Source organism: Pogona vitticeps, chromosome 3, assembly GCF_051106095.1.
Source record: "Pogona vitticeps strain Pit_001003342236 chromosome 3, PviZW2.1, whole genome shotgun sequence".
Taxonomy (NCBI): Eukaryota; Metazoa; Chordata; class Lepidosauria; order Squamata; family Agamidae; genus Pogona; species Pogona vitticeps.
In genome coordinates, this window is record NC_135785.1 from 34,622,380 (window position 1) to 34,641,597 (window position 19,218).

General features: G+C 41.0%; 2 protein-coding genes across 5 annotated transcripts in view; one reads left to right on the forward strand and one right to left on the reverse strand.

The window, feature by feature from the left end:
- Positions 1 to 8,354, forward strand: part of COL4A4 (collagen type IV alpha 4 chain) — a 98,483-nt gene extending 90,129 nt beyond the window's left edge. Inside the window, exons 41-46 of one of the 2 annotated variants that reach the window (XM_072995991.2) lie at positions 128 to 226; positions 2,121 to 2,255; positions 3,299 to 3,415; positions 4,318 to 4,506; positions 5,225 to 5,511; positions 6,345 to 8,354. In XM_072995991.2, the coding sequence (XP_072852092.2) occupies positions 128 to 226; positions 2,121 to 2,255; positions 3,299 to 3,415; positions 4,318 to 4,506; positions 5,225 to 5,511; positions 6,345 to 6,608 (1,091 nt within the window). In that variant the 3' untranslated portion in view covers positions 6,609 to 8,354. Of the gene's footprint in view, positions 1 to 127; positions 1,932 to 2,120; positions 2,256 to 3,298; positions 3,416 to 4,317; positions 4,507 to 5,224; positions 5,512 to 6,344 lie in introns of those variants that run through there. The other variant, XR_013542974.1, reaches the window with a different exon arrangement.
- The window catches only part of RHBDD1 (rhomboid domain containing 1), a 66,188-nt gene continuing 47,301 nt past the window's right edge, over positions 332 to 19,218 (reverse strand). For 2 of the 3 annotated variants that reach the window (XM_072995987.2, XM_072995985.2), the window contains one exon: positions 2,303 to 2,703. In XM_072995987.2, the coding sequence (XP_072852088.2) occupies position 2,703 (1 nt within the window). In that variant the 3' untranslated portion in view covers positions 2,303 to 2,702. Of the gene's footprint in view, positions 418 to 526; positions 591 to 2,302; positions 2,704 to 19,218 lie in introns of those variants that run through there. The other variant, XR_012085716.2, reaches the window with a different exon arrangement.

Genomic DNA, 19,218 nt, shown 5'->3' on the forward strand with positions numbered 1-19,218 from the left:
ACTAGTTTGCATGTGAATCAAATAACATAAATTATTTATCTTAATTTTATTTATTTGTTTATTTCTAAATGTATTTGTTTAGTTAAAATCACAGAGTGGTGTTAGTTCAAATTCCCTCTTTGTTAAGGTCCAATGGGAAACCCTGGTTTGCAAGGCCCCCCTGGTGCCCGTGGCGAATTCGGAGATCAAGGCTTTCAAGGACTACCAGGCCCTATGGGTCCCAAAGGTAATTAACATTTTTTTCTCATCACCAAACACATATTAGCTGCTCTGAATTTTCCTTTATGACCCACTGTACATTGCCCAAATACAGATAATTATACAGTACAATGTTAATTGATATACCTTAATGAAACCTTTGCAAAGTTCTGTCCAATTCAGTGAAACTGGGCATGTCAAGGCTGGAAGTCTGCTTGTCTGTAATAGATGGATAAAGTAGGCACAATGGGACAAAAAAATCAAGGGCAAATCTGTTTTGCAAAAAGGGATAGACAGTGAAAATAATTCCCCAAACCTTAAGACCAACCTAAATGGCATGGCAGTGTGCAGCCCTTGGACATGTCTGGAACCTTCCACCAGGATCTATTGACCTACAGGTGAGTGGGTGGTGAAGGTGGGAGAAAATAAATAAAACATAATTATGGTGATAAAGAGTTTTCCAGGCCATTTCATTCATGTAAATAGCATGTTCATGTCTTTTGTTGTAGTCGTTTCGGTCGTTACATGCACACCAGAACAGCTCTGCTATTATGCTGAGCAAGTTGACTGATTTGGGACATCATAAAAGGGCAGCAAATTGTTAGTTATTCAGTTTATGTCAGCCAAAATCCTACTGGCGTTTGGGGGGGTTTATATAACTTGCCATGACTAATTGCAGCAAATTGACAAGGTGGCAGGGTGTAGCTCAGTCAGTTGCTTGGCCACCCGCCCAACTGTTCAATCGAGATGCACTTTAGCACTTCCTCATGGCAAACTTTACACAAGCCTTACACAAACACTGATATGATTCCTACTCCTAGCATTTTGTTTTAAATTTGTCTAGTGTTTTATTTATTCAGCTTATTATTCTAGTGCCAGGGGGGCTGGCTGGTGCTTGTGGCATTTTCTGCCTCAGGTGCGAACATTATTTCACTGCCCTTGGTTTCAGTGACAGTGAATGCTGGGCTGGGGTACCATTTGCTGCCCTGTCTCAGGAAGAAAGAGGTCTTCATCGATCTCCACAAGCTATTATAGTTTTTGTCATAAATTTGTACTAACTGTCTGCATGATGCTTGTTTCCTTCCTGCATGTGAAATGACTGTCACGATCTGATTTTTGGTATTCAACCCACCAGGTTGCAGAGGTAAGCTGCAGAAGGAGAAATTCCTTTTGGAGAACTTTTTTTCCTGAGTGCTGATTTATTTTGCTTTGCTCTTAAATCTCTCTCTCTCTCTTTTCATTTTGGCTAAAAGTGTTGATTAAATTCTGTTATGAACATGTTGCATTTTCTCTGTACCAAAGAAGTTTATGATGCTCTAAATATTTTCTGAGACTACACTCAGCCCCTTATTAATGATGCATTATAGGGATTATGGGCCAGAACTGGGCAATGTGATGAGTCCTTCGGGAAGAATGAATGTTACATCAGATCTTAGTCCTTCTCAGAAATGAACTAACAGACTGACCCTCTACTATGGGGAGCAATGACATGCTGATGCTTGAGACTGCACTAAATGCTTGCATCTTCCTAAGTGTGCAAGAGGGTATGCCATATTTTCCATTCTGGAATATGCAATTTCATCTTTTAACAATAATTTGAAAAGTGACAGGGGCTCTTCCCCAGAGCAAGGCACTCTTCTTCCTGCAAAGGTCTCTTCTGCTAATTATGCAGCTCAAATGTGAGGGCTGTCAGTGGAAAGCTAGTAATACTGCACCCACTCTTTTCCCCCCATCATATTTAAAGTAGTTAATAGCCCCTTCCTTTGCTACTAACAGTTATAGCAGTAACATAAAGAGCCAGTTAGTGAAATGTTCAGAAGAATCCACTCCGAAATCAGGCAAAGCCTACATGAATTTTCTGTCAACATGGGTCTTTCTGGGCTATGACTTTCCTCTTATATTAGTGATATTGTACATTTCAGGTGACCCAGGTGAAGCCGGAATAGTTGATTATTCGCTGTGTCCCAAGATTCCAGGGCCACCTGGAGTGTTAGGTCTAAGAGGATCACCAGGTCCCACTGGATTAAGAGGGCCACCAGGCTTTCCTGGTCCCCCAGGTAAAGATTTTATGACCTTGAGAAATACATGATATGCAAGGAAGAAGCAAAGTCACTAAGGCTTTAATTACAAATCTTTCCAGTTCACCAATCCCAAAGGAGTCTACCTAACTCCATATTGACTTCAGTTTATGTTACATAATTTGACAATGCCTTCCTTCTATATTTCTACGATTTTTACTAATAATAGTAAATGTTCAATATTAATGTGGTCTTTGCTACAACTGGAATACATTGTCTAAATATAGCATGTTACTGTATACAATGTTATACAAAAATATATACAAAAACTACCGTATATGTAGCATCCAGTACTTTACTTTGTATTAGTTGTGTAAAAGATAACCTTGTGTAAAAGATTCTTCTTAAATATTGGTCGTGGAAATAAGATACTGTAGAGCTATTTTCTGTAGTTGGCTTCAGAACTTTAAATGATATAAATTTCAATCTAGAAGACAAAAGTTGGCCATTAATAATTATATATACTTATTTCTGCAAATTGAAAATGTCATATTTATGTGGCTTATATAGACCTTTACTTTTGTTAGGATGCTTGGTACTTCTTTTGAAATCCAACAAAGTTAGTTTGCCAACATTTTCTTGATCTTGGGTTTTAAAATATATCTTTCTTTTTTTCCAGCCCGTATTCCAAACTACCATTGTATTTTCCCACCATATTTTTGTAGTACAGTTCTCTATAAAAAGGAATGAAAAATATGTTTTTTCCCTTAATACCCTACATAACAAAGGATGGCCATTCCTGTCATGGTCTCCATTTCTACCCTAAGAGGCTATAATGCTTTTGATTGCAATAAAATAAGTAGATCAGGTTGCCAACTATGGAATATGGAACAGTTGAGAAGTCAGTATCATTTTTTTAAAAAAAAAACTATTTTGTATAGTTTCTAGAGGGATGCAGTTATGACTCCATAGGAATCATCCATGACCTGTTTAATGTTATATGTGAATGCCTTAATATGGATCCTTACACAGAGCAGAACTAGGGTTGCTTGACCAGGTAAATGTGTTGTACTGTATTTTAGGAATGAAAGGAGAAGAAGGATCCTTTGGTCTTCCAGGTCAGATTGGTTCGCCTGGGCCACCTGGACTCCTGGGTGATCAAGGTGACATAGGAGAAAAAGGATACACAGGGCTGCAAGGTAGATGACCTTATACACACAATTGCATATCATATTTTTAGGGAAATACTTGTGTTACAAATTAGTGTATATGTATATATATTTAATAGGGGATGTGGTGGCGCTGCGGGCTAAACCGCAGAAGCCTTTGTGTGCTGCAGGGTCAAAAGACCAGCAGTCGTAAGATCGAATCTACGCGACAGTGAGCTCCCGTCGCTTTGTCCCAGCTCCTTGCCAACCTAGCAGTTTGAAAGCATGTAAATGCAAGTAGATAAATAGGTACCATCTCGGTGGGAAGGTAAACAGTATTCCGGGTTTAAGTCGCGCTTGCCACATGACAACGGAAACTGTCTTCAGACAAACGCTGGCTCTACGGCTTGGAAATGGGGATGAGCACCGCCCCCTAGAGTCGAACACGACTGACTAAAATGTCAAGGGGAACCTTTACCTATATAAGTTTAATAATTGGTCAGAATCCTGTTGGTTTATGCTAGGTTTGCATAATTTGCTGCAGCTAATTGTAGCCTCTTGATGAAGTGCCAAGTTGTATATATATTCCTGTGGCAACTGAGAGATGGCCCAGCATGTTGCTGGTTAATCATAGTTAGCTTCAGCAAGTTCCTGCTATTATGTAAGGAATGATCAAAAACTTTGGCAGTGAAACACTCACTTTGTGTTCCTGGAGTGTCAAGTCTCAGATATAATCTAAGGTCTTTATATTTTGACTTCTAAATTCTGATGATGTTTGATTGAGGAAGCTACTATGCCATTAACCATGATGGACAAGTTTGCCATTTAATTTGGAGCTCAAGAATTTAGAACCTTGAACTGATTAGTCAAGCCTGTTCTAAACATCATTTTTATAACCTAGGCCATCCTTTGAAAGAAAATGTTAATTGTCTACTTTTCTTCCATTTGGTAAGGTCTTCCTGGTCCAACTGGAATGCCAGGTCCACCAGGACCAGAAGTAAGAATTGTTAGTGGGTTTTTGCTTGTTCTTCATAGTCAGTCAGACAGAGAACCATTTTGCCCAGAAGGAATGGCAACACTGTGGACTGGATACAGCCTACTGTATTTTGAAGGGCAAGAGAAAGCCCATAATCAAGATCTAGGTGAGTATTGCAAACAATTGAGAAGACTGTCTCTGAATTCCTGTTTTTATTTAGATCAGGTCTCCAGACATAATACCCTCATGTGAAGACACAACATGGTAGGTACAAAAAGGTAGTGTCTTATCAGAGATAGTGTTAGAACTGACCATCCATTTAATTTCAGAGAAAAGAACAATGGCAAAGCAAATGTCAGTAGTGACTAACTTGGGTCTTCCTTGCAAACCAGTGATCTTGACCTGTTTCAGAGCAAAGGTTCTTTTCTAACCTGCTGGGACATTAATTATCCACTTAATTCTGCTGAAGGAAGGATGACAGAGGATTAACTGAAAAGGGCAAGGGCATGTGGATATCATGGCCTTCTTCTGCTGCCACTGCCATTTATGGTTTTTCATCCCCATGCCCTATATCACTGAACTATGATCCTTCGAGAGTAAGGAATTCATTTATAATTTACACATTAAACTTATTGTGGGTAAGATAACTGCATACTTGAACAAAGAGGTACAATAGGTAACTGTCTGTTCTAGATAGCATTTTCCTGAGCTGATAAATTTCACATCTTTCCTATCACCAAAAATCCTTATTCATCAGCCACATGCCTAGCAGGTGTAAGTGGGGTGGCATAAAACTCAAGACAACTAGCTTCTAATTGTTCTTAAGTCCTTGGTTACTTGGATTATTAATTATGAAACCATGGTGGATTTCTCCTTTGTTTCAGGTCTGGCTGGGTCTTGTCTTCCTGTGTTCAGCACCATGCCTTTTGCTTACTGCAATATCAATCAGGTTTGCTACTATGCAAGTCGTAATGACAAATCTTACTGGCTGTCCAGTGCAGCTCCTTTGCCCATGATGCCTGTTTCCGAAGAAGAAATAAAACCCTACATTAGCAGATGTGCTGTATGTGAAGCTCCGGCCCAAGCTGTTGCAATCCACAGTCAAGACCAATCCATTCCCCCTTGTCCACTGAACTGGAGAAGTCTTTGGATAGGCTACTCATTTTTAATGGTAAGATTGAGGATTATGTAGATCCACACAGGAAAATTAGGTTATCAAATATACTGAAACTTCGATTCTAATTCAGAGTCGACTTGGACAGAATTGGGCTGTCAGTATTTCTGAAATCATTCACTTCAAGTTTTACATATTCATTGACTGACAGGCTTTCAAAGTTCCAGATCATCATCTGACAGAATCATTTTATTTCCTAACCTTGTGTATGAGTTTAGTCACCCAACAACTGGATCCAAGCTACAAACTAAATGAATATTTATTTGGATATACACTGGAGGCCATAAACCATTGTCTGTAACCCGTGCACACTCCATAAAATAAGAACTACAGACACATTTCTCACCTCTAAAATTCTCTTGTAAAATATGAATAGAGCAATAATAGAATTTCGTGGGTTGAGTTTTTCTTCCTGCCTTTCAACAGCTATAATAAAGCTAGACAGTTTACATTATTTTTGTTTTTCTGCTGAGAAAACAGCGTTATCTGAGGAGTTACTAATATTGTTGTCCAGTCTTTACCTGTCTTGATTTTGACATGACTTAAGTGTTGTTTCAATCATTCTTGGCACAGCGGAGTGCAGAAGACATAATACTGAATGGTAATAAATTCAAGCCAAAACGACAGGAAACAACACAAGTATTTTCCAAGACGATATAAGGTTGCAGGAAAATAGTAAACCCATCTGAACATCTACTAACTGTTAAATCACTGGGCAGCACTGCTAACTGAATAGAAGTACTTGCATGGAAGTCATGTTGTAAGCAAGAGCAGTTAGGTGGGTGTGCCCAAGTACAATATTTTATAGCTCTTTTGTCTGCTTCTTTCAGCATACTGGATCTGGTGACCAGGGAGGTGGACAGTCTCTTATGTCAACTGGAAGCTGCCTAGAAGACTTCCGATCGGCACCCTTCATTGAGTGCCAAGGTCAACGAGGAACATGCCAGTTTTTTTCCAATGAATACAGTTTCTGGTTAACTACTGTGAATCCAGAGATGCAGTTCACGTCAAGCCCTGTCTCACAGACTCTCAAAGATGAGCAAGAACAACGTCGAAATATAGGCAGGTGTCAGGTCTGCATGAAATATGGCTAAAGGAAAACATGAACATCTACTAAGAAGAAGAAAAACGGGATGCAATAAGTTATATTATAGCTGTAAATGGTGCTAATTTTTCCATTTTCTTTCAAACTATGGAATAACCGATCAAGAATTTATGCCAGGCAAACTATGGGCACTAGTTCTTCCTCTGTTCAGCCATATTTTTAGTAATGGCATCTATGCCAGCTAGAAATATCAAGAAAGCTCAGCAATCTATAGAAACCTGGCACCTGCCGTATCAGCATAAGCCAATTTATAACAGGTAATTGGATGGCAGGGGCCACTATTATGACTGCTTGGGTTCTTCCAGAGGAGGCATGTATCATGAACTTATTCTGGCACTTTCACAGAATTTGACACCCATCAAGATGGCATCATTTTTCGCTTGTAACTCTCTTGTATTCTTCCACTGCTGCACCTGTTTCTTCTCACCACCCCAAATCTAAATAGGGAGAAGAGGCAAAATAACTGTATAACGTATTTGGACTACTAGCTCTACAATCCTTCTGCCTAAAAGCTGTGTCTATTTTAATGGGGGCGGGGGCTGCTGCAGTGATTAGAAAAAGGAGTGGAATCTTTTATAGTTCCTCTCCTACCTCCTTTTCAGCATGGAGAAGATACATCAGTGTAAATTAGCAGAGGAGTTTTCCTAAAGATGTCAGTGAAAGGTTGAGATAGAAGAGTTTTTTAGATTCTTTCAGCAATTTGCTCCAACAGATAGTGAAGAATCCCATTCAAACAATAGTGGTAGTGTAATGCCCAGTACCTCCTCTCAGATGGATGCAATCAGTGTTTGGCATGCTTAGAAGGCTAATCTGGGAGGGAAAGGATACTGTCTTCAAAAAGAAAATGAGACAGATTTCTATTCTTATTATTTTCTAATAAAGATACACAGGGCTTTCTTTTATATCAAGTTTAAAAAACAAAATACAGTGGGGTCTCTACTTAAGAACGTCTCTACTTAAGAACAATCCAACTTAAGAACAGTTCCATTTGCTAAATTTTGCTTCTACTTGAGAACAGAAATCCAAGATAAGAACAGGAAAAAAAACCTTTCCTGCTCTTTTTTTAACCTTAGGTCATTTTAGGTTTTTTAAAAAAATCTCCCCCTAGTGGTAGAGTACGTATTAACCAGCTTTGCATTAGTTCCTATGGGAACTAATGGTTCAATGTACGAACGCACCTCTACATAACAAAAAAACAGCCAGAACGGATTAATTGGTTTTCAGTCCATTCCTATGGGAAATTTTGCTTCAACTTAAGAACATTTCAACTTAAGAACACCATTCCAAAACGGATTAAGTTCTTAAGTAGAGGTTCCACTGTAAATATACATTTTACTGACAATAGGGTTTCATATGGATACAGTGAGAAAAGTGTTGCTTTTACAAATCATTTATTGGCATAAAAGACATGGTTCCACATCAGTTAAATGACTGGCTGTTCTCTGATAGCATGTGGCAAGAAATCAAGACAACACTGAACTTGACAACATGGTTAACTTTAGACTTTGATAGGCCTGATCAGTTCAGGTCTCACTCTCACTCACAACTTTAGAAAATTTAGTTTCCCTTAGGGTTATCCTGAGCTTTTTATTCCCAAACTGTCAGCAACGATTAGTAGGGGAGGTGGAGATGGATATATATATATATATATATATATATATATATATATATATATATATATATATATATATATATATTTTTGTCAGCTTGCTAGTTCCTGACTAAGGGCTTCTCCAAACCACTGCAGAGATGTTCATCATAACACCAATTATTTTCTATCAACTAGTAAAGATTATTGCTCAAGAAACAGAAGACAATAATATTATGTCAATTCTAAGGAATTTGAAAAATCACTCTACAAGCTAATCTAATAAAGCTAAATGAGAGAACTCTGGGCAGAGGAAAATCACACACCATTTCAGTATCAAAATAGTTATTTTAATTCAATTTCAGTGTATTTATTGCACAAGGAATCTTGATGTACAAGTTACCACACCCCCACTGCTTTCAAAATGTTTGTTCATATCTATAGATGCACTTAACTAGAAATAAGCATCGATTTTTGAATGGTATCAGTTTTGCATTGACTACAGCTGCTAAATCCTGAAAACATGCATTTTTCGTATTTGAAGGCATTATTGTCCCTTTAATAATTTGCATAGAAATTGTGCTTCAATTCTGTATAGTTTTTTTAAGTACATAATATTTCTAGGACTAAACATGCCAGTAGAGTAGCAGTCAGTTCAGACACACCTACAGTGAACATAATGTGGCAATACCATACATACAAAAATGCAGCTATCCAAGAGCTTATGGCTGGCGCCTTCAAAACTGGGCCTCTTCTAGCAAGTGGCACCCATTTGGTGAATGGGGCAGAAATAACCACGTCTGATGCTATTTGTAGGACTTGCCCATTCCCTTCTCTTTCATCTTAATTCCTCCTCTTTTAGATCCTTGGAGGAGCTTGCTTGGCTTACAGCATTCTCAGGTCGGTGCTGCTGAACATAGCTACTTCTGCCGTTTCAGATCTCCTTCTCGGTCAACTCCTTCTCCAAGTTCAAGTAGTCTTGTCTAGTCCTGTTTTCCCAGAAGTCTTTTATTCATTGTTCCTTTTCCATTCCTTCTTTTACTTTGATCGCTTTTCTGCTTTTCTCTCTGTCTGCTGCTGCAAGTGGCAGTTGAAATGGGGGCAGCAAAAGATATTATGCCTCTGAAGAAGGGTTATTACTTCCCCTTTTACACAGGTGAATCACTAAGAGGCCAACTTAAGTATCTTTCATTTCATCTCCTTTCAGTCATTTATATATATATTTATATATATATATTCAGTCATTTATAAAATATATATATTTTACTTACTACACTGTTAGTGGGGTTGTCCTTCAACACAGCATTCTTACATTCTTTACAAGAGAGAAGGTTACAGGAGTGAGTCAGGGATTCAGTACACAGCACCTTTTAAACATCTAGAATCCCACAGGCATTTGGTAGACAGAAGCAATAGCATTATTGAATAAAACCACTGGTGGTTCTTCCAAATTACTGCAAATATAAATTAAATTGTGAGGCAATAGTCTAATTGCCAGATCCTTTAATATAGGCATATTTGATTCTGTTATGATAATTTGACAGTTCTGTTCATAGCAAAGAAAAAGTTAAGACAACATGAGAAGCATTCAAAAGCAGGCAACAGGAAGAATTCAGTTTCTCCTGTTTTGGAATGTTTCAGCCTAAGCACAATTTGTAATTCAGTTCCCACAGGCTGCCAATCCTGGTCCAAGCACAATTCAAGGTGCTGGTTTTAACCTATAATGCCCTACACGGCTTAGGTCCAAGCTATCCTAAGGACCGCATCTCCCTTTATGAGACTGGCCAGATGTTAAGATAACCATAGGAGGCTTTTCTCTTGGTCCCACCACCTTCATAGGTACATTTGATAGGCCGTTTTTTTATCAATGTACCCAGATTCTGGAACTTCCTCCTACAGGAGGCTAGGCTGGCTCACCTTAGATATCCTTCTGAAACAGATGACCTTTCTCTTCGGACAGGCTTTCCCTTAGTGACTGGCTGTCTGAGAGGGTTTTTTAAATGGAGTGTTATGCCTTCTTGCTTTGAATTTGTTTTTGGTGTTGATTTTGTTTACTCTTGTTAGTGTGGTATTTGTTTGATTCTTTTTAATATTTGCATACGTTCTATTTTTACCTTTTAAATATTGCCTTTTAATAATGTAAGCCATTTTGGGTCCTTTTAAAGGAGAAATATGGGATTAAAAATTTTAAAATAAATAAGTTTCCCAACCTGCATGTTACACTTCCATTGCTAAAATTCCTTCTTAGATGATGATCCAACACTGAAAGATAGGCTTCAGTCATGAATTAACTCAAATTCCTGACACATACCCTCCCTGAAACATTCCATCCCTCACTGACTCAGTATCTTGATACTCTATTTTAACAGAAGGAAGGCAATATAATATTGGAAGGCACGCAGATTAAAAGGCTGAGAGAATTATGGTGGCTAACATGCATTCTTATCTGGCTACAAATAATAAAAGAGTACTTACTACTCTACAGAAATGCAAACATCTGAGGTAGTAAGTTTTGGCAGCTTTTTAAAAGTCATTTCAGAAATGGTGGTATGAAATGCTCCATCTTACATCTCTAAAAAGTGGGATACTAAAGCAAAAATCTTTGGATGTGGCGGTGCTGCGGGTTAAACCCCAGACGCCTCTGTGCTGCAAGGTCAGAAGACCAGCAGTCATAAGATCAAATCCATGCGACAGTGAGCTCCCGTTGCTTGCCCCAGCCCCTGGCAACCTAGCAGTACAAAAGCATGCAAATGCGAGTAGATGAATAGTTAAGTGGAAAATATGGACTCTAGTATTTGTTTAAAATACCCAGAGACATGCACACACAATGTAAAATAGATCACTAAATAGTGTAGAATCATTTCTGGGAGAATAGCAACATAAACCACATGATCCACATTATGAGTATGCTCATCTAAAAATAGAACTCCATCCATAGTATGACCCTTAACATTTTATAAGACCCTTAAAGTTGTGTTAATGAAAAATCATTATATAGAAGTTACATTAGATAAAAGCCTATAAAAGCGGCCTGAGGCAGAACAAGTAGCGTAAAAACGACACGAGATATTTAGTTCTCATGCAAAATAAAGTGAGCATGGATGTTTGCGTATTCCTAGCTACTCATGCTTTGACAATTTATTCTGGCTTTATATGCCAATTTGCTGTGCTGTCATGACAAATGTGCTGTTACCATGGTAACATCCACAGTGACTGCTTGGGCTGTCACTGAAATACTATCCTCCACTTTAAATGAACAATATTTCATGGCATATTTTAAAAATACCATTTTACACAGAAACGAGAGTCATCCACAGGAAATGTTTGTTTCCTATGGGATAATACAGTATTTTACTGATTGATCTTTTATTTTATCTGCTCTGCAACCTCTCACAATGCACCCACTCTGGCTACGAAGTGTTTTCCATCCCTAGAGCTCAGGGAGATGAAGACAGCAAAGAAAAGGCATCACCTCTTGCCAAGAGCCATAGCATCTCCAATTTTTGTCAGCCGAAGTCTACCACAAAAACATTCTTTGTTTTTGACTGTGTTGCATTTCTTCCCTCCAGACAGACTGAGAGTTTCATTCTCAATCGATGACCAATGTTTTTGTAAACTAGTGTGTCTTCTGTGTTGCAAGGGTCAAATTATAGATCCCTCAAAAGAAATTTTACAGAGAACTCTAAAAATGGACTTTGAATGAAGGGTATCTGGGAGAATGCCCAGTTAGGTGTTATGACAAAGGAACTTAAGTACTAATTCCATACATTTTTATGTGGACACTCTGGATCCCTGCATCTAGGACTATTTGGAGCACACTGGAAGGAAAGAGAAACATGGTCAAATGGGCTTGGAGACAGCATTTGAGAGACATCAAAGTGGTGAAAAAATGACCGAAACTAATTATGGTTTATGAATAAAGTTATTCTACTCAGCCCCAAAAATTGCAGTGACTCCAAGGCTGGTAGATTAGAAGATTGATGGCACTACCAGGGCCTCCTTGGCAGTACTTTCAGGTCCCTACATGGTGAGAAATGAAGATCACTGATCCAATGCTTGAAACTGGAATATGGTCAATTTGTGTGTAGAATACTTAATTATGGCTCTCATCTCTCTCTCTCGCTTATGAGAACTTTGCTGAAATTAGTTAGAGGTATTGCTGATCAGACATATGGATTAATCATGATGTGGCGTATACTTCAACCAATTCCTTGTATATTCTCTTCATTTTAAGATGACAGGGCCAACAGTACTATACCACTGAAACTGGAGATCTGTACTGTATACTAGCTGCAATGCAAATACAGTGGTGCCTCGCATAACGTTTTTAATTGGTTCCAAAAAAAAACACCTTATGCAAAAAAAACTTTATGCGAAACACCATTTCCCATAGGAATGCATTGGAAACCGGTTAATCCGTTCCAATAGGCACGGATTGGCGTCCTTAAGCGAAAAAACCCATAGGAAACATTGTTAAACGATACAATGTTTCCTCCATTGGAATGTATTGACAAACCCAGACCTACTGGGATCTATCACACAGTTACTAAGCTGCCACCAACCATTCCCTATAATAAGTCACACAGACCAGGGATGGATTTTAAACAATAAAAAGAATAAGGTTTATTTTAAATACACACAGGGATAATAAAAATAATCAGGTGAATAGGATAAAGTAACGTGGCTTATTCTCACACACACAAGCATACAGTTTGGTTCACCTAGAACCTTTAACTTAAAGCACAGACCCTGAACCCATCAGTTCTGGCTAACCAACAGACCCCTGAACCTTTCAGGCTGGTACTCTGACACACAGTAGTACCCTGTCAGACACACAGACTCCCACAACAGCTTCTTCTTCCCAGCTGCTGCTTCGTCCCAACCCAGTGTCTCACAGTTTGTCTCAGCCTCTACTCTTCACCACACAGGCATCACATATTTATACAGTACAGCCCCTCCTCCTGATGTCCCGCCTTCCACTCCCCATAGGATGGAACTTTCCCTCCAAACCCATGACAGACAGGTAACATCAGTGCTGTTATGTAACACCTCCCCTCTTTAAAAGTTGTTTTGTAGGGGGAAAGCTAAAAGTGCTTTTCACCAAAAAACAACCTGCATAAAATACACAACAACATTTATACATACCATATAATACTTACATATACTTACACTCCAAGTTAACCATAGCAAATATGCATTTAAACATTTTACCATATACAGTACATCAATTTACCTTTATTAATACCAACCAAATTCAAAACCAGGTACATTTTAACTTTTTGTTTTCATTATATACATATAGTCCATGTTCTTTCGCCGTCTTCAGTCTTCAGGTCTTCTTGATAAGGCGTCAGCAACACAGTTCACTGACCCTCTGACCACCTTCACTTCAAAGTCATAGTCCTGTAAGTTCAAAGCCCACCTCATAAGTTTGCTATTGTGGGTTTTCATTGTCTTTAACCATTGCAATGGTGAATGGTCAGTACACAGAATAAAATGTCTTCCCCAGATGTAAGGCTTGGCCTTCTGGATCGCGTAGACTATGGCCAAACACTCCTTCTCCACGGTTGCCAAATGTCTCTCACCTTTTTGAAGTTTCCTACTCAGGTAGGACACTGGATGCTGGTCACCATTCTCATCCTCTTGGCACAGAACTGCTCCTACCCCGCTGTTAGATGCATCGGTGTAGATGATGAACTCCCGGTCGAAGTCAGGAGCCCGCAGGACAGGATAGTTGATTAACGCCTCCTTCAACCTCTGGAACGCCGCCTCACAGTCGCTGGTCCACGGGATGCGGTCATCAGCCATCTTCCTCGTCAGATCGGTCAGCGGAGCCGCAATCTCGCTAAACCTCGGGATGAACTTTCTGTAGTAGCCCACCAACCCAAGAAATGATTTGACTTTTTTCTTGGTGTTCGGTCTAGGCCAATCACGAACAGCTTCTATTTTGGCCTCTAGGGGTTTTATCATTCCTCCCCCTACCATGTGACCCAAGTATTTTATTTCTGGGCTACCCAGCTGACACTTGCTGGCCTTTACTGTTAGCCCTGCTGCACTTAACCTCTGCAGCACTAACTCCAGGTGTATCAGGTGATCTTCCCAGGTATTACTGAAGATCCCTATGTCGTCAATGTAGGCCACTGTAAAGTCACTGAGCCCTGCCAAGGTCTGGTCCATCAGCCTTTGGAATGTGGCTGGTGCATTTCTGAGACCAAAGCTCAGGACTCGAAACTCATAGAGACCAAAAGGGCTGCAAAAGGCAGTCTTTTCTTGATCCCTGGGATCAATTCTTAATTGCCAATATCCCTTTACCAGGTCCAATGATGAGATGAACCGACAACCCCCTATGGTTTCAATCAGGTTGTCTAGCCTGGGCATTGGGTAGGCATCAGGAGTGGTTACACGGTTTAATTTCCTGTAATCGACACAAAACCTAATGCTCCCATCAGGCTTGTCCACAAGGACTATCGGAGAGGACCAAGGACTAGAAGAGGGGACGATTATGTTCTCCCTCAGCATTTCGTCCAGCTCCTTCCGCACCTTGTCCCTATAGGGTCCCGTTACTCGGTATGGGGATACTGCCTGCGGGGGTGCATCCCCTGTGTGGATCCGATGCATCACTCCCTTCACTATCCCCGGCTTGTTGGAAAACACCTGTTGATATTTATTAAGCAGCATTTTTAGTTCTTGCTGCTGGTCTTGGGTGAGTGCAGGACTGATCTTTACCTCCTCTGGGTTGTATTTTACTTCCCCTCTACCCTCCCAGAAGGGTAATTCAGCTTCCTCACTCTCAGCTGCTTTTATCGCGAATAAAACCCTCTGTTCCCCTCTGTAGTAGGGTTTTAGGGCATTCACATGAACCACCCTCCTTGCTTGGTTCTCCTCCTGCTCTATTAGGTAGTTCAGGTCTGACATCTTGGAAATGACCCTATATGGTCCTGCCCATTTGAGCTGCAGTTTATTCTCTCTGCAGGGCCTAAGCCAAAGCACTTCCTCCCCTGGGTCAAAGTGCCTCTCTCTAGCTTTGTGGTCAAACCATGTTTTCTGTCTGACCTTCTGAGCTTGCAGGTTTTCTGCTGCCAGCTCTAGATTTCTCCTTAGGTCATTCATCAAAGTGTCTATGTAAGTCACAACGTCTTGTGGGTCATCCTGGGTGATCTGCTCCCAATTTTGTTTGATCAAATCAAGGGGCCCTTTCACCCGTCTCCCAAATAGAAGTTCAAATGGACTAAACCCGGTACTGGCTTGTGGCACTGATCGATAAGCAAACAAAAGGGGTTGCAGCTTCTGGTCCCAATTGTTTGGATTCTCTGCCAAGTAAGCCCTAATCATGCGCATTAGAGTCCCATTGAACTTCTCAGTTAACCCATTACTTTCAGGATGATAGGCAGTGGTTTCCTTGTGCTTAATTCCACAGATCTGCCATAAGCGTTTCATGAGCTTTGATGTGAACGATGCTCCCAAATCTGTGATTATCTCTGAGGCAAATCCCATCCTGGACATATACCCCACCAAAGCATCGGCCACTGTGTTAGTTTCAATGTTAGTCAGGGGTATGGCTTCAGGATACCTTGTGGCATGGTCCACAATTGTTAGGATGAACCTGTTCCCCCTCTTTGTGGCCTTGGGCAAAGGTCCCACTATATCCACCCCTATGCATTTGAACGGAGTGTCAATCACAGGCAAAGGGCACAACTTTGCTTTGGTCCTGTCGCGGTTATTCCCCTGCCTTTGACACACATCACATTGTTTACAGAACTCCCTGATCTGCTTCCCTATGTCAGGCCAGTAGAAATTCTGTGTTATTCTCTGCTGTGTTTTGTTCACTCCTAAGTGTGCAGCAAACATGTCAGAGTGCCCCCTTTGTAAGATCATGGGGCGATACTTTTCAGGTACCACCAGCTGACTTCTGATCCCATCTCCCCCTTTTGAGATATTCCTCAGGGTTTCTCTATATAAAATCCCCTTTTTCTCCAGAAATCTCACTGGGGTTTCAGGTGTCAGCTGGGCGTCAGTCACCTGTTCAAAACACTTTTGGAGAGTGGCGTCTGCCTTTTGCTCCTGTCCAAATCTGCTGTCTGTGGTTAAGGTTTCCACCACAGCTTCTGAACTCCCCCCACCTGCTTCCGTCTCTGGCTCATCATTACCCCCCTGAACTGTCCCTGTGGTGGCTTGTGAACGTGTAATCACTAGCACCCGTTTCACATGTTCAGCCAGGTCATTTCCCACGAGCACGGCTGCTGGCAGAGTCGATAAAATCGCTAGCCGCCAATCTCCCCTCCAGCCTTGAAAGTTGACAGGTACCTCTGCTACTGGCAGAGAGATTACCTGCCCCTCAATCCCTGCCACCTTTATGCTCTCATTTGGGATTATAAACTCCCTAGGAATAATATCTGGATGGCCCAGGGTTACCTGGGAACAAGTGTCCCGCAGCCCCCTATACTGACGGTCAAGTATTCCTACGTCCACCCCGGCTGTCTCAAACAACTGAGAATCTGTTTTTACCAGCAAGCAGCGCTTTACCTCTATAAGAGGACCATTTTCCTCAGCCTGATCAACAGAGGTAGCTGTTCCAGACTGAGTAGCCATGGCAACAGGCTCCCTCAGTGACACTGAGCCTTGCTCTTTCTGGACACAGAACACAGCTTTTGGCTTGGTTCCACTAGAATCATGAGGCACATTTCCTTTTATCTGCTTCCATTTCTCACACCCTGAGATTAGATGGCCCTTTCCCTCACAGAAATAACATTTTCTGCTGTACTTGGAGTCTTTCTCCTCTGGGTTTGGTTTTCCCTCCAAAATCTGGTTCCTGGACTGGCTCTGCCCAGAAGGTTTATCAACAAAATGGCCGCCCATTTTTGGCAGGCTCTGAACTAACCCTTTGGAGTACTTAGGGTCCCATGTTTCCCTCATGTTTTGTTCAGAATAATTCAGGTTTTGAGGTTGTGCCTTAACCTGTGTGCCTTCTTTTGGTTTCTTTTCCAGCTCCTTTTGCTTAGCCTCAAACTCAGCCCTGATCTGTAAAATTTCTTCCTCAGCCCTAGCTTTTATCTCTTTTACTTTTTCTTCAGTCTTATCTCTGATTTCTTTTAATTTAATGTCTTTTTGCTGATTATATTTTTCAAGATCTTGCTCACTTTGTCTGGCCTGAGCCTCATACTTTTCTCTTTCCGCAATTTCTTCAACTGATAAATTGTTGTTTCTCTTATTGAGGAATGTTAATTCTAATTGTGCCATTCTAATTCTGTGTTTCAGTTCCATCTCTTCTATCCTCATGGCCATTTCCCTTTTCCTGGCATCTGCCTCTACCTGACTGATTTCAGCTCTTTCTCTGGCCTCACTTTCCATTCTCTCTATTTCAAATTGCCTCATCCTCAGTTCATGCTGTTGGGCTATGATCATTTTCCTAAGTTCTGGGTTTTGTTCTCCTGTGCTGTCACCCTGCACTGAGCCAAATTCATCCTCAGAACCTTGGTCAATCTGGGGGTCTTTCACCTCACTCATGTCTGCTACTTGGCTTCGAGTCAAGGGCATACCCCCCCCTCAGAACAGGCTGCTTTAAAAAGTCAAGCCTCAAAATAAAACGACCACTTTTTTCCTTTTACCTCAGAACCAGCTCTCCCTAGAGATTGCTGCTGTTCTTCAGCACTAAAGTTGCAACAGTATCGAGTCAGAGCCTACCCCCCTCTGCTGGGCCTCTCAGCTGGCAAGCTAGCTCGCTGTTGCTACGCAGTTTTGCCTCAGCGTTTTCCCGCCAAAACTAGGCTGCCTCAGAGCACCTTAATCTAAGTCTCCCCAGTTGGCACGTTCTTCTACTAGTGCACCTCCCCGTGAGGTACACCTAGAAGATTACCTACGCGCCTCAGACTGTCCCTGACTAGACCCCCCTTGCTCTGGGCACACTTGCCAAGGCTTTGCTGGACCGCTGGACAACTGGACCAGTCGTATCCCACACGCTGGACACCAATCAATGTGACAAACCCAGACCTACTGGGATCTATCACACAGTTACTAAGCTGCCACCAACCATTCCCTATAATAAGTCACACAGACCAGGGATGGATTTTAAACAATAAAAAGAATAAGGTTTATTTTAAATACACACAGGGATAATAAAAATAATCAGGTGAATAGGATAAAGTAACGTGGCTTATTCTCACACACACAAGCATACAGTTTGGTTCACCTAGAACCTTTAACTTAAAGCACAGACCCTGAACCCATCAGTTCTGGCTAACCAACAGACCCCTGAACCTTTCAGGCTGGTACTCTGACACACAGTAGTACCCTGTCAGACACACAGACTCCCACAACAGCTTCTTCTTCCCAGCTGCTGCTTCGTCCCAACCCAGTGTCTCACAGTTTGTCTCAGCCTCTACTCTTCACCACACAGGCATCACATATTTATACAGTACAGCCCCTCCTCCTGATGTCCCGCCTTCCACTCCCCATAGGATGGAACTTTCCCTCCAAACCCATGACAGATGGCACTACCAGGGCCTCCTTGGCAGTACTTTCAGGTCCCTACATGGTGAGAAATGAAGATCACTGATCCAATGCTTGAAACTGGAATATGGTCAATTTGTGTGTAGAATACTTAATTATGGCTCTCATCTCTCTCTCTCGCTTATGAGAACTTTGCTGAAATTAGTTAGAGGTATTGCTGATCAGACATATGGATTAATCATGATGTGGCGTATACTTCAACCAATTCCTTGTATATTCTCTTCATTTTAAGATGACAGGGCCAACAGTACTATACCACTGAAACTGGAGATCTGTACTGTATACTAGCTGCAATGCAAATACAGTGGTGCCTCGCATAACGTTTTTAATTGGTTCCAAAAAAAAACACCTTATGCAAAAAAAACTTTATGCGAAACACCATTTCCCATAGGAATGCATTGGAAACCGGTTAATCCGTTCCAATAGGCACGGATTGGCGTCCTTAAGCGAAAAAACCCATAGGAAACATTGTTAAACGATACAATGTTTCCTCCATTGGAATGTA